Source organism: Mastomys coucha, unplaced genomic scaffold (assembly GCF_008632895.1).
Source record: "Mastomys coucha isolate ucsf_1 unplaced genomic scaffold, UCSF_Mcou_1 pScaffold18, whole genome shotgun sequence".
In the NCBI taxonomy this organism is placed as follows: domain Eukaryota; kingdom Metazoa; phylum Chordata; class Mammalia; order Rodentia; family Muridae; genus Mastomys; species Mastomys coucha.
Genome location: NW_022196900.1, coordinates 59,150,768 through 59,164,677, shown reverse-complemented (window position 1 = coordinate 59,164,677; position 13,910 = coordinate 59,150,768). Strand labels below are relative to the sequence as shown.

The following is a 13,910-nucleotide window of genomic DNA, read 5'->3' as shown; positions in this document are numbered from 1 at the left end:
AACAACTTCAGCAAAGTAGCTGGATATAAAATTAACTCAAGCAAATCAGTGGCCTTCTTCTATACAAAGGATAAACAGGCTGAGGAAGAAATTAGGGAAACAACACCCTTCACAATAGTCACAAATAATATGAATACCTGGGTGTGACTGTAACTAAGCAAGTAAATGATCTGTTTGACAAAAATTTCAAGTCTTTGAAGAAGGAAATTGAAGAAGATCTCAGAAGATGGAAAGATCTCCCATGCTCGTGGATTGGCAAATTAATATAGTAAGAATCTTGCCAAAAGCAATCTACAGATTCAATGCAATCCTCATCAAAATTCCAACTCAATTCTTCACAGACTTGGAAAAAACAATTTGCAAATTCATATGGAATAACAAAAAACCTAGGATAGCAAAAACTATTTTCAACAATAAAAGAACCTCTGGTGGAATCACCATCCCTATAAAAGTTAGAACCTCAGAAAGGATCTGTGTATTTACATATGTCACACAACACTAAACACAATTATAGACACCTTGTTCAGTTGAATACAAGTGATATAATGAGTTGTGAATGAACTTCTACATATTACTTTTATAACTGTCGGTAATGAACTAATGAGTTTCTGAGCCGCCAAAAGGGAAAAAATCATTAAATTTGTAAAGCTATATGTGTTCTGAATTGTACTACCAACTTTTATTATAGAACATTTCTAACTATTTTGGGTAGGAATATATAATATATGTGTATCATAAATCAACACTAAAATTATTATCTGAATTTTCTACCATTTAATCTAATACAGTTTAGTAAATACAAGGCAATTCAGAGACATACCCATAAGGAAACTAGATCAATATAATAAATACAAATATTTGAATCAATTATTGGGTACTCATTGTACACAATAATATAGAGGTGACTTTGTTTTTCCAGAGAAACAAACTTTTTGGGGTCCAAAGTTCTGTGATATAGCTGTAAACTCTACATCTTTTAAAATATATTGTATCTTATGTACTGTTGTTGCAGTTATTGTCATTGTTCTTATTACTATTACTATTATTATTATTTGTACGTGTGCCTACACATACATGCCACAGCAGAAACGTGGAGTTCAAATGACAACTTGTAATTAGTTCTCCCCTCCCATGTGGGTTCTTGGGACTGAACTCAAGTCCTCAAGTTCTATGGCAAGCACATCTACCTATTGAGCCATTTCTCTAGCCCATGTAAAGCCTATACGTTAAGAGTAACACTTGTAGTGATAACTTCTGTTTGAAAAACTAATAGACACTTTCCCATCCTCCAGTTTGTCTCAGAGCACTGTACTTAGATGACTGAAATGCACCAGAAGGGAAACAAGAACCACAGTCAGCAGATTTAACTTTTTTAAATATAATTTATTGTGTGTGGGGGTGTGTACATGTGTGTGTGTAATTTATTTTTTCCCTCCACCCTGTGGGTTCCAGGGATACAACCCCACTTGTCAAGTTTGACAGTGGATATCCTTAGCCACTGAGTTATGTCATGGCCCTGCGAACAGCAGTTTTCATTGTAGTACATACTTATAAAACCTTTATGGAAACCGATACCATTGAACTTTTTTTTTCACATTTTGTATACAGACAAAAATCATTGATTATTATGCTGCCCTAGGAATAAAGAAAAAGTATTTACCTAGTATGTGAACAAAAAATATTCATAATTTATCCGCTCATAGAATTAGAGAAATGGCACATGCATTTAGGAATCCATCCCCAATCAACCCCACCAACTAGAATGGGAAAATAAACAACAACCTAAATGAAGCAGTAATTTGAAGGCTAAAAATCTGCCAGAGAAAGAAATTATTTTGGTCAAGACTTAGAAAAACCATCTTATAACTCTCAGGAATAGAAGCTCGGCAAACACACTTGCTGCTAATTCCAGTAACAATGGAAATGTTTGTCCATGTTGTCCTTGTTCACGTTGTGTCATTCCCCCTCCCCAGGTCATCATCTGATACCCTCCTGCTCACAACTGTCTGTGACTCTAGTTCTAAAGGATGTGCATATTCATGCAGGAAAAATACTCATACATAAAACAAAAGGAATAAATCTTTTAAAATAGTTTTAAAAAATTCAGACTACTAAGATAGAAGTGTTCTTATTTTATTATTATAAATATAAACCACCACACCAACAAATAATAAACAGCAACAAGCCACAGGTCTGCCTGCATTCCCAGGGCCTGCTGGCACCAGGGACAGCTAGGAGGGACCAAGCCTTTGTCTGCTAGGTCCTCTTGGGACACACCCCGAAGCAATGAACTTCACCTATCTGGCCCTCTGCTCTCCATTTTCCAGCCCACAACTCTGACACAACTCTGCCTGCATTCCTAGAAACCTGGCAGCACCAGCAGCAACCAGATGGCTAAAGGCCAACATAAGAACACAATCAACAAGAGACGGGGCAATATGGCACCACCAGAGTCCAGCTGTCATATTACAGCAAGCCCTGGATATCGTATTTTACAGGTTGTAAAAATGCGTTTTATTTTTTATGTACTTTAATGAATAAAATTATTCAAGACCTGAAAATGGAAACAGGAGGGGGGAGAGAGGGAGGGACCTGGGTGGGAAAGAGGACAGGGAAGGGAAGAGGGGAACATGAAGTAGAAGGATGGAGTTGCTATCCCAGTCAAAGACTCTGACCCATAACTGTCCCTGTCTGAAAGAACTGCAGGGACAAAAATGGAGAAGAGCCTGAGGAACAGGAAAAGAGACAGGCCCAAATAGGGATCCAGCTCACGGGGAGGCCCCAAGGCCTGACACTATTACTGAGGATATGGTGTGCTCACCAAAAGAGGCCTATCATGACTGCACTCCAAAAGACCCAACAAGCAGCTGAAAGAGTCAGATACAGATACTTATACCCAACAAATGGATGGAAGCTGCTGATCCCTATGGTTGAATTAGGGAAAAGCTGAAAGAAGCTAAGGAGGGTGACCCTATAAGAAGACCAGCAGACTCAACTAACCTGGACCCCTGAGATCTCTCAGACACTGAGCCACCAACCAGCTGATATGAGGCTCCCAACACACATATTCAGCAGAGGACTACCAGGTCTGGACTCAATCAGAGAAGATGCACCTAACCCTCAAGAGATTGGAATCCCCAGGGAGTGGGGAAGTCTGGTAGAGTGGGGGTGGGGGTGAGGGTGGAGATGGGGATGGGGAAATCCTCGTGGAGACTGGGGTTGGGGGTAGAGGTATGGGATGTGGAACAGTAAGAGGGTGGACCAGCAAGGGGATAAAGTCTGGACTATACAAAAATATTAAAATAAATAAATAAATAAATAAGAAAAAAGTCTTGGAGAAAGCAATAGATACAAGGCACATATCTAAATACAATAAAGGCAATATACAGCAAGCCAATAGCCAACATCAAATTAACTGTAGAGAAACTTGAAGCAATTCCATTAAAGTCAGGAACAAGACATGGCTGTCCACTCTCTCCATATCTATTCAAGATAGTACTTGAAGTTTTAGGCAGAGCAATAAGACAACAAAAGGAGGTCAAGGGGAATACAAGTTGGAAAAAAGAAGTCAAAGTATTGCTATTCATAGATGATATAATAGTATACCTAAGTGACCCCAAAAATCCCACCAGTGAACTCCTATAGTTGATAAACACCTTCAGCAAAGTGACTGTATACACAATTAACTCAAAAAAAAAAAACCAAAAAACCAAAAAAACAAACAGTAGCCTTCCTTTACACAAATGATAAATGGGCTGAAAAAGAAATTAAGGCAGCACATCCCTTACAACAGACACAAACAACAGAAAATACCTTAGTGTAACTCTAGCCAAGCAAGTAAAAGACCTGTATGACGAGAGCTTCACATCTGTGAAGAAAGAAACTGAAGACAATATCAGAAGATGCGAAGATCTCCCATGCTTATGGGTCAGAATTAACATAGTAAAAATAGCCGTCCTACCAAAAAGAGTCTACCGAGTCAACACGATTCCCATCAAAACTCCAACACAATTCTTTTTTTTTTAAGATTTATTTATTTATGTATTTATTTATTTATTGTATGTGAGAACACTGTCATTGTCTTCAGACGCATGGGAAGAGGGCATCAGATCCCATGACAGATGGTTGTAAGCTACCATGTGGTCGCTGGGAATTGAACTCAGGACCTCTGGAAGAGCAGTCAGTGCTCTTAACCACTGAGTCATCTCTCCAGCTCCCAACACAATTCTTTACAGACTTTGAAAGAACAATGCTCAACTTTATATAGAAAAACAAAAAGAATCTAGGATAGCTAAAATAATCCTGTACAATAAGGAATTTCTGGAGGTATCACCATCCCTGATTTCAAGCTGTACTACAGAGGAATAGTAACAAATACTGCATGGTATTAGTACAGAAACAGACAGGTTGATCAATGGAGTAGAATTGAAGAACCAGAGGCAAATCCACATACCTAAGAACTCTTGACCTATAGAATGGAAAAAAGAAAACATCTTCAACAAATGGTGTTGGTTTCACTGAATGTCTGCAGGTAAAAGAATGCAAATAGATCTGTATCTATCATCCTGAACAAAACTCAAGTCTAAGTGGATCAAAGACCTCAACATAAAACTGGATACACTAATACTGATAGAAGAGAAAGTAGCCTTGAATGCATTGGCATAGGAAATTTCCTGAATAAAACACCAATAGCACTAATATCAACAATTAATAAATGGGACTTCATGAAACTGAAAAGCTTCTGTAAGGCAAAAAACTCTGCCAAACAGACAAAAAAGCAGCCTACAAATGGGAAAAGGTTCTCACCAAGTCCACATCTGACAGAGGGCTAACATTCAAAACATATAAAGAACTTAAGAAACGAGGCATCAATGAACCAAATAACACAATTTAAAAATGGGGTACAGCTATAAACAGAATTCTCAACAGAGCAGTCTTTAATGGCCATGAAATACTTAAAAGAAATGTTCAATATCCTTAGTCATCAAGGAAATGAGTCATCAAGCTCTGTGATTCCATTAGAATGGCTATGATCAAAAACTCAACAGCAGCAAATGCTGAAGAGGAGGTGGAGCAACGGGAACACTCCACCATTGCTGGTGGGAATGAAAACTTGTACAACCACTTCGGAAATCAATTTGGCAGTTTCTCAGAAACCAGGAAATAGATCTACCTCGAGACCTAGCTATACCATTCCTGGGCATATACTCAAAAGAAGCTCCACTATACCACAAAGACACCTGCACAACTATATTTATAGCAGCTTTATTCATAATAGCCAGAAACAACCTAGACGCCCCTCAACTGAAGAACAGATAAAGAGAATGTGGTACATTTACATAGTGGAGTATTAGTCAGCCATTAAAAACAATGACATCATGAAATTTGCAGGAACTAGAAAAGATCATCCTAAGTAAGGTAACCCAGACCCAGAAAGACAAACATAGTATGTACTCACTCATAAGGGGATATTAGTCATAAAGTACAGGATAACCATGCTACAATCCACAGACCCAAAGAAGTTAAGTAACAAGGAAGGCCCAAGGGTGCAAGCTTGAATCTCACTGAGAAGGGGAAATAGATTAGACACTGGTAGTGGTGAAAGGAGGGGACTGGATAGGGGAGGGCATGGGGATGGAAACAGAGGGGATGAGGTAGAGGGAAGACAGGAGAGAGTATTAGGAGAAACAACTGCACTGGGGGAGGCATCTCTGGAATGAGTTAGAAACCTAGGACAATAGAAAGTCCCAGGAATCTGTGAGGGCAACCCTAGCTAAGACACCTAGTAATGGAGGGATATACGGAGCTGAAATAGATCATCTCCTCTAGCCAGGCAAGAATTCCAATGAAGGATGAGACACCAACCCAGCCACAAAACCATAAACCCACAGTTTGTTCTGCCTACAGGATGTGCAGGGGTAGGTGATGAAGCAGAATTTAAGGGAAGAGTCAACCAAGTGACTGGCCCAGGTTGAGACTCATGCCATGAGAGGAAGCCCACCCCTGACACTATTGATGATATTCAGTCTTGCTTGCAGACAGGAGCCTAGCATTAGCATCATCAGGGGGGCTTCACCCAGCAACTGTTGGAAGCTGATACAGAGACCTACAGCCAAACACTGAGTGGAGCTTGGAGAATCCTATGGAAGAGGGGGATGAAGGATTGAGGTTAGACAGAGGGGTCAAAGACACCACAAGAAAACCTAGAGAGTCAGCTGTCCTGGGCCAATGGGGGCTCGTGGAGACTGAACCACCAACCAGAGTGCACAAATGGAATGTACCTAGGCCCTCTGCACATATGTAGCAGATGTGCAGCTAGGTCTTCATGTGGGACTCCTAAAGTGGAAGCGGGGACTGTCTCTGACTACACTAACTGCCTTTGGACCCCTTTCCCCTAACTGGGCTGCCTTATCTAGTGTCAGTGGAAGAGGATATACCTAGTCTTGCTGTGGCTTGATATGCCAGGGCTGGTTGATGTCCATGGGAGGCCTCCCCTTTTCTGGGGAGAAAGGGAGGAGGGGATGGGTAGATGGGGCAGGGGAGGTGAGAGGGAAAAACCGAGGAGAGGACGGAGGAGAATTTAAATTTAAACATTTTTAAAAGTAATAAAACAAGGGAAATAATTCAATTGAAAAAAACAGCAACAATACCAACTCTTAAGTAGTAACTGATGGAAGCTTTGAATACACACAATCTTCTCTCTATATATGTGTACACACGTGTGTGTATGTGTGTGTGTGTGTGAAAAACAGCAACAATACCAACTCTTAAGTAGTAACTGATGAATGCTTTGAATACACACAATCTTCTCTCTCTCTATGTGTGTGTGTGTGTTTGTGTGTGTACAGATATAGATAGATAAATAGATAGATAGATAGATAGATAGATAGATAGATAGACAGACAGATAGACAGATCATCAGATAAATAGATGAGAATGAGAGAAATACCTATAAAATTGGGAAGTCCCTAGAATCTGTAACTACATAAACAGCTATTGTTTCTTAAAGTTCTTTTGCTTGTTTCACTGTGAAATTGGAATGATTTGATGATGTAATTTTAATTCAAACTTTTCATTCTATTAACTTCAATAAATAAGGGAAAATGTTCGGCTTCAAAAAGTTACCTAGGTAAAGTTGATCTTTAGACATAATGTTTTCCAAGCTGCTTTTGAAGATCGTTAGGTAGGCGGCTCTGCAACTCATATAGAATGCCTCCTGCTCAGTTAGTGGGGATCTCTTCATTCGAGGGCTCCCTGAAAGCACTGACTTCTGAGTACCCAAAGCTGCATCACTTCCAGGGTTGCTGGCCATTCTGTTAGAAAATAAAAAATGAAAAATTTTTACTTTGGTGGATGTAAATCACCTAAAATGCAAAGGTGCCACCATGGGGTGGCATACTCGGGTATTAAAGCTTTTATATATAGAATAAAAAAGATAAATATTATAACATTTCTATGAACTTATATGTTAAGTAGAATAAGTCCTTAACAATTGATTTCTAGTTTTATACATACACAAATGTATATAATTTCTCAAAATATACAATGATATCCCAAAGAACAATGATAGAGCATAATTACAAAAGAATCAGAACAAAGAAAATGCATACATGTCAAAATAGGACTTCAGAGGAGACTTCACGGGGTTGTTAAGATTACATCAGTTCACAAATGTGAAGCATATAGAATACTTCAGGACACATAAATGCTAAAGAAAACATACATGGAGTGAAACTCCCCATCAGTGAGATTTTTTTTAATGTAAATCAACTGCAGTTGGACCCACCCTCCATAGCAGGATTAACTATCATTTCATTCACATTTCTATAATACAGCTCATGTCAAATCACTGAATATTTGAAGTTTCACTGATTACATTGGACATTATAGGACTGGAGAGATGGCTCAGCATTTAAGAGCACTGACTGCTCTTTCAGAGGTCCCGAGTTAAAATTCCAGCAACCACATGGTGGTTCACAACCATCTGTAATGGGATCTGATGCCATCTTCAGGTGTGTCTGAAGACAGCTACAGTGTACTCACATACATAAAATAAATTTAAAAAAAAAAACAGGTGCATACACATACATTGAGCTTTATAAAGTTCCTTTACTGGTAATAACATTTAGAATTTACAGCTCATCTGCTCTTAAGACATTAATATATGATCAACCATCTTATTTAATCCTTTACTACACTGACCAGGTACTTATTGTCCATTTTACAGGTGATGAAATTGAGAGATAAAGATGTCACTCAGTCAGCAGTAAGTTGTGAAATTTCAGTAATTTCTTCTTTTAATGTGGATGAAGGTTTATTGAACAAAGGCTACTACACAGTGCAAAATTGTTCTGCTGGTATAATGACTTCCAACATTACTTTATCCCGCGTTGACTTCTAAAAATACATTCCAATCTAATAAACTGAATAGTTCATGTTGAACAATAAGATGACACAGGTAGGGTCCCCTTCAGGACTCATTGGATTCTTACTCAGGAGGCCTAAATCACTAGCACCTTCTTGAATTATGTAGGTCTTTTACACTTGGGAAAGAAAGATAATAATCGCTTATCATGGATGAAGTACCCTATTTATAATACACAGACCGCCTGCCTGACACTTTCATATTACACCAGATTTAGAAGGACCCCATAGGGATGTGGTGTCACAGTCTGGTTACTGCAAATTGGTATCACTATAATTAAACATCGGTTTTAAACACATATGCGTGCACGCCATCTCACAAACATGAAAGAAAACTATTCCAATAAGGAAGAACAAGCACTCAGTTTACAGCAAGCAATTTAAAAACATTTTTAAGGATCTTCTTCAAATGCTCCTTCCAAATAGGGTTATTCTCACATGAAAATCCCAGGGCAGAAATGTTCCAGAATTCTATTCTTTCCCTTCCTGTGAAGAGAGTCTAAACTGAAGCTTAAATAAATGTATAATTGCACCCTTAGGGCTCGGAAACCACATTTTATTTAAAATTCTAGCCCAAGTCTGAGACAGGGGCCTGGAGAGTATATTGTAGCAAACGGCTCCATAAATAACCAGGCACACAATAAACAGGAAAAATAAACTGTTAAAAGCGCCTAAGGCGTCTAAAGGACCGAGTGAAAACAGAGAACCATCCAGTCACCATCGCTGCATCGTTTAACAGTCACAACTAATCCCAGACAAGCTCTCTCCGTTTTTTGTATTCCTCCGGCCACAATGCTGCATTCCCTTGAGTGTTTCCGGGCATGCACCGGCTCTTAGGAGGACACAGATGTAATCGTAGCAGATGGGAGAGGCAGCCGCACAATGAAGAGCAAAGCGAGCGAAAGAGCAAGAGCGGGGGTTGGTTGCTACCTAATTTCAGCTCACAAACCAAGAAGAGCAGCCAATTTTCGTTAGTAGTTCCGCGAACCTCTAAGCGCAACCGGACAGACCACCTCCTTTTTTAGATTACCATAGCAACTGCGCCTCACCGCCACCGGAAGTAAGAGGCAGAGCACCTTCCAAACGCTCCGACCAGAGATCTGTGGATCATTGACGGAGAGAGAGCAGTCATGGCATTGTAACTTATCTGTTACTAGGCTGGTATGTACAAAATAGTGAGAGAGGGTCGTGTGCTACACGCGGCTGGGGCTAGGTGGGTTCTGGCCTTAGACTCCCTGCACCATTTCCATGCACACGTTCCGGCTCTTTCTCGCGTGGAGACTGTTTCCGGCGAGCTGCGTTCGGTGTGACACCTCATCCAGCACTTTTACGCGGACTTTTTACGCTGCCGTCTTTGCGATTTCTTAATTGGTTATATTCATCAACAGAGTCCCGGAATGCCGTAGGTATCCTTTCCCTAGACGTTGCTGTTTTACAGTCTATCTATGAGCAAAATAAGTATGCAGGAAGAGTATGCAGCCCCATGGTCACCTTGTCTTTTCTATTTTATAAACTTGTCTCTGTTGACAGCGTAGGGATGCTTGATATTCCCAATCCACCTATACTTTTCCAACACGTCTTTGGCTCTCAAAAACCTCCCATCGTTGTGTAAGTTGAGGGCTAAATTTGAGTAATGTCTAACTTGAAATAACTTAGAGTTAACAGACTGAGAATGAAACAGTAATTAAGTAAATATGTCTCTGTGATTTGTAGAACTTTTAAATGCTTGTTAAGTATTTGTGTAGTGAGTTCATTGAAACTTGGGAGAGATTTCATGGACTGAATGGATTTCAGTGCCTGGATTCCTTAATATTCTCACTTAGCAACTCAGTAATAAGTGACTTACTTTTCTTACTTATAAAAATAAGCTTGAGAAAATAAAAGGTAAGTTTGTATTGGATCATCTTTAAATTATGACCCAACCTCAATAATGTGATTACCGAAAATGACCATAGTAGAGATGGATATTGTGCTAGACGATCTTGTATTCTACTCTTTGGCTACCCTATATAAGACAGATAAAGCACAGTTAGCGGTTGTATAAAAAGCTTTTTTAAAGGGTCTTTAAAGAATTTGAGGGAGGAGGAAGGGCTAACTCTTGTGCCAGGCTGATTTAGGTACTTCTAACCTAGGGTAACATTTTCCTGTTCGAGTAAAATGCAAAATAAAACCTTATCGGGGATACTTGTGCTACATGTGAGCTGACATAAAAGTAGGAGGACCTTCAGAAATAACAATCTATACTTTTTGACTCATCATTCTAAAAAGATTTGGCTTTTACTGCATTAGAAAAATGTCTATTATCACATTGCTGGCAAAGATGATGGAACAAAAAATAAGCAGGAAAAGAATGAAAATGAATTTGGTGTGTGAACTATGTTCCTGATCTGTTTACAGAAGTGAGGAACCAAAATCTATTAAAAGTGGATGGTTTTTTGTTTGTTTGTTTGTTTGTTTGCAACTGGCAACTTTAATATATCAGTAGACATTGTTATATTAGAAGAGTTTTCATGTATCTGACAATAATTACATTGACATCCCATATGTATAACAGTCATGTTGGTTGATCCATTTTTTTCTAAAAAAAAAAAAAAAAGGAAAAAAAAATAAGGGGCTTGTATAATCCAGGTTGATCTTAAACTCACTTTGTAGCTGAAGAAAACAACAAACTTCTAATTCTCCTTCCACCTCCCCCAGTGCTGGGATTGCATACTACCCACTGTTTATGCAGTGCTGGGGATCCACCCTAAAGCTTTGTGTATAGTAAGTGAGCACTGTACCTGATGAACTGCATCCTAAACCCAGTTTTGCTGCTAATGTGTTTTAACAAAGAAATTAAAGTCCATCTTTATAATTTAACATATGAAGCATAGTCACACTGTAGTACAGTGGTTCTCAACCTGTGTGTTATTACCCCTTTCGTGGTGGAACAACCCTTACACAGGGGCCACCTAAGACCATTGGAAAATACAGATATTTACATTATGATTTATAACAGTAGCAGAATTAAAGTTGTGGAGTAGCAACAAAAATAATTTTATTGAAGGGTTGCAGCATTAGGAAGGTTGAGAACCACCGCTTTAGTGAAGAGTTCTGTCTTTGCTAGTGAGATGCTTTGTTTTTCAATGTGATAAACTATGAAGTCAAAGTTGTACTAATACAAGTAGTTATCTTGGGAACTTCTTATGAAAGGTAATTTAAAAAAAATTATAATGTGGATGAATGTTTTGCCTGCATGTATGTATATGCACCACTTACATGCCTGGTGTCCAGGGAGTCCAGAAGAGGGTATCATATGCCCTGGAACTGGAGTTAGAGATGATTATGAACCACCATACAGCTACTGGGAACTGAACCCCAGTCTTCCATAAGCAGCAAGTACTCTTACCTTTTGAGCCATCTCTCCAGTCCCAGAAACTGGAATGATTTTCAGTGATGTTGAAATGACACATTTTGGTATGCAATTGTGGAAATGTGTGATCTGTACCCACTCACAATTTTCTTTAAATTTGACTGAAAAATGTATTTTGTTCTTCTTTTTTCTTTTTTTTACAAAAGAAATCGGGGGAAAAAGTGTGGCCTGAATGAGTATAAAATAAGTGAGAAGGAATAAATTAGTGAAGACACAATGGATAGGATTTTAAAAACAGTGACTGAAGAACAGATTCGTGGGAGGACTGCATACAGCCTTTAAGGTTTAAGGGCAAGCAAAATAGGCAGTTGTTTGGGCTTATATGTGTGTGTGCTAAGATTATAGCAAAAGCAAAAGATTGTGTCCAAAAGCAGGGACATGGCATGAAATTCATTTTAATGCCTGCCACATGGGGGAAGGTGGGCCAGAGAAGGGACAGTCAGGTGCGTCCAGTCCTGTTGGGGATGCTGTTTCTTAAATAGTGTGATGAAATCTGTGCTTGCTTGCTTTGATAATTTGAACATCATTTTGTTTTTTAGGAGAAGGAATCACCACCAAATTAAATTGTTTTATGTTTTGTTTTGTTTGTTTTTTTAGATTTAGAGATTACCCATTTTATGTTCTCAGTAAGCACAGTTTCTCTGAGATCTGTGTAAGCACGGTTTCTCTGAGATCTGTTAGAGCCTTTGGCCCTTTTTAGAAAAGAGAAGCTGGTGAGTCAACTAAATGCTGCTCCTCATTTCTTTAGTCTCCCTAAGCAAATGTACTCTTGTTTTTCTATGTATATTCTAAAGCCAGAGGCAACATGATTCATCTAGGTTGTAAACTTGACTCTTAGACTGGAAGTGGAAAAATCATTTGGACTAAAACACTAGAGTTTGAATCCTAATGAATAGAACAGTTGATCGAAAACATTAAGTAACTGATAAATTTGCTGTTTAAAAACAAAAAAAATTATCCTAAGACAGATGTGGTGGTGGTACCTATAAGCATAGTGCTTTGAAGCAGGAGGCAGGAGGATGGGATCAGGAGTTTAAGGCTAAAATCAGACTTAAAGGGGGGATGGGGAGAGCAGCTGCTTTAGACTATATGAAGAAATTTTACACCATATTTTGTTTACATATTAGTAATGGCAAGTGAAACAGCTTTTACCATTGCATTTCCATTGAGTCTTTCCCACCCCCCACATCTTGATCTATACACTTCCTACTACCATTTACCTAGTCTTTCTAATTAATGTGTATTATCTTGCTGCTACAGCCAAACAGTCTGTTTCTATGAAAATTAACTTAATTCTGTTCCAAAGATAAAAAATTAGAATAGCATTAGTGTTGGAGTTTCTAACTATGACAGTGTTCTTAGGATAGGTTAATTCTGCTGATAGTCTTACAAAGTCTGAGAGTTTTCTGGAAAAAAAATTTAATGTACTATTTCTTAAATTAAAAAAAAAAAAATGCGTGTAGCCCAACCTCACTGTGTAGCTGAGGCTGTACATAAACTCTTAATCCTACTGCCTTCATCTCCCAGGTGCTAGTATTACAGGCATGCACTTTGATGCCCAGCTTGAAAGCCTAGCTATATATTACACTTGTTTAGGCTTTTAATCAGACTGGTGCAACAACAAATGCAATTATTTTTTAAGATTTATTTCTTTTATGTATATGAGTACACCATAGCTGTCTTCAGACACACCTGAAGATGGCATCAGATCCCATTACAGATGGTTGTGAGCCACCGTGTGGTTGCTGGGAATTGAACTCAGGGCCTCTAGAAAAGCAGTCAGTGCTCTTAACTGCTGAGCTTTCTCTTCAGTTCTGAAGAGTCCTGAATGCAATTATTTTTATTTTGTGGACTGATTATAAAAGCACAGGTGATTAAAATAATGTGACAGACCAAATAATAGTTAACCACTTAATAAGGATTGTTTAACCACAGTTATATAACTAATTTCTTTTACTTAAAGGTATCTTACATTTTTAGGGTTGGTAAATTGTTTGTTAGTACTTGCTGTAAACATTAAAAAATAAGAATTTTAAGTACATTTTTATTGTTTATAAAAGTCAGCAAGTTATTA

General features: G+C 38.6%; 2 protein-coding genes across 10 annotated transcripts in view; one reads left to right on the top strand and one right to left on the bottom strand.

The window, feature by feature from the left end:
* The window catches only part of Efcab7 (EF-hand calcium binding domain 7), a 49,047-nt gene extending 39,348 nt beyond the window's left edge, over positions 1–9,699 (bottom strand). Inside the window, exons 1-2 of one of the 5 annotated variants that reach the window (XM_031377927.1) lie at positions 9,374–9,699; positions 7,126–7,313 (exon numbers count right to left, since the gene is read on the bottom strand). In XM_031377927.1, the coding sequence (XP_031233787.1) occupies positions 7,126–7,312 (187 nt within the window). In that variant the 5' untranslated portion in view covers position 7,313; positions 9,374–9,699. Of the gene's footprint in view, positions 1–7,125; positions 7,314–7,610; positions 7,956–8,202 lie in introns of those variants that run through there. The other 4 variants (XM_031377925.1, XM_031377924.1, XM_031377926.1 and 1 more) reach the window with 4 other exon arrangements.
* Positions 9,228–13,910, top strand: part of Itgb3bp (integrin subunit beta 3 binding protein) — a 57,037-nt gene continuing 52,354 nt past the window's right edge. The window contains exons 1-2 of one of the 5 annotated variants that reach the window (XM_031377935.1): positions 9,601–9,830; positions 10,248–10,308. Coding sequence is in view for 1 of the 5 variants with exons in the window: in XM_031377932.1 (XP_031233792.1) it covers positions 9,822–9,826 (5 nt within the window). In the remaining 4 variants the exon portion in view is untranslated. The other 4 variants (XM_031377933.1, XM_031377934.1, XM_031377936.1 and 1 more) reach the window with 4 other exon arrangements.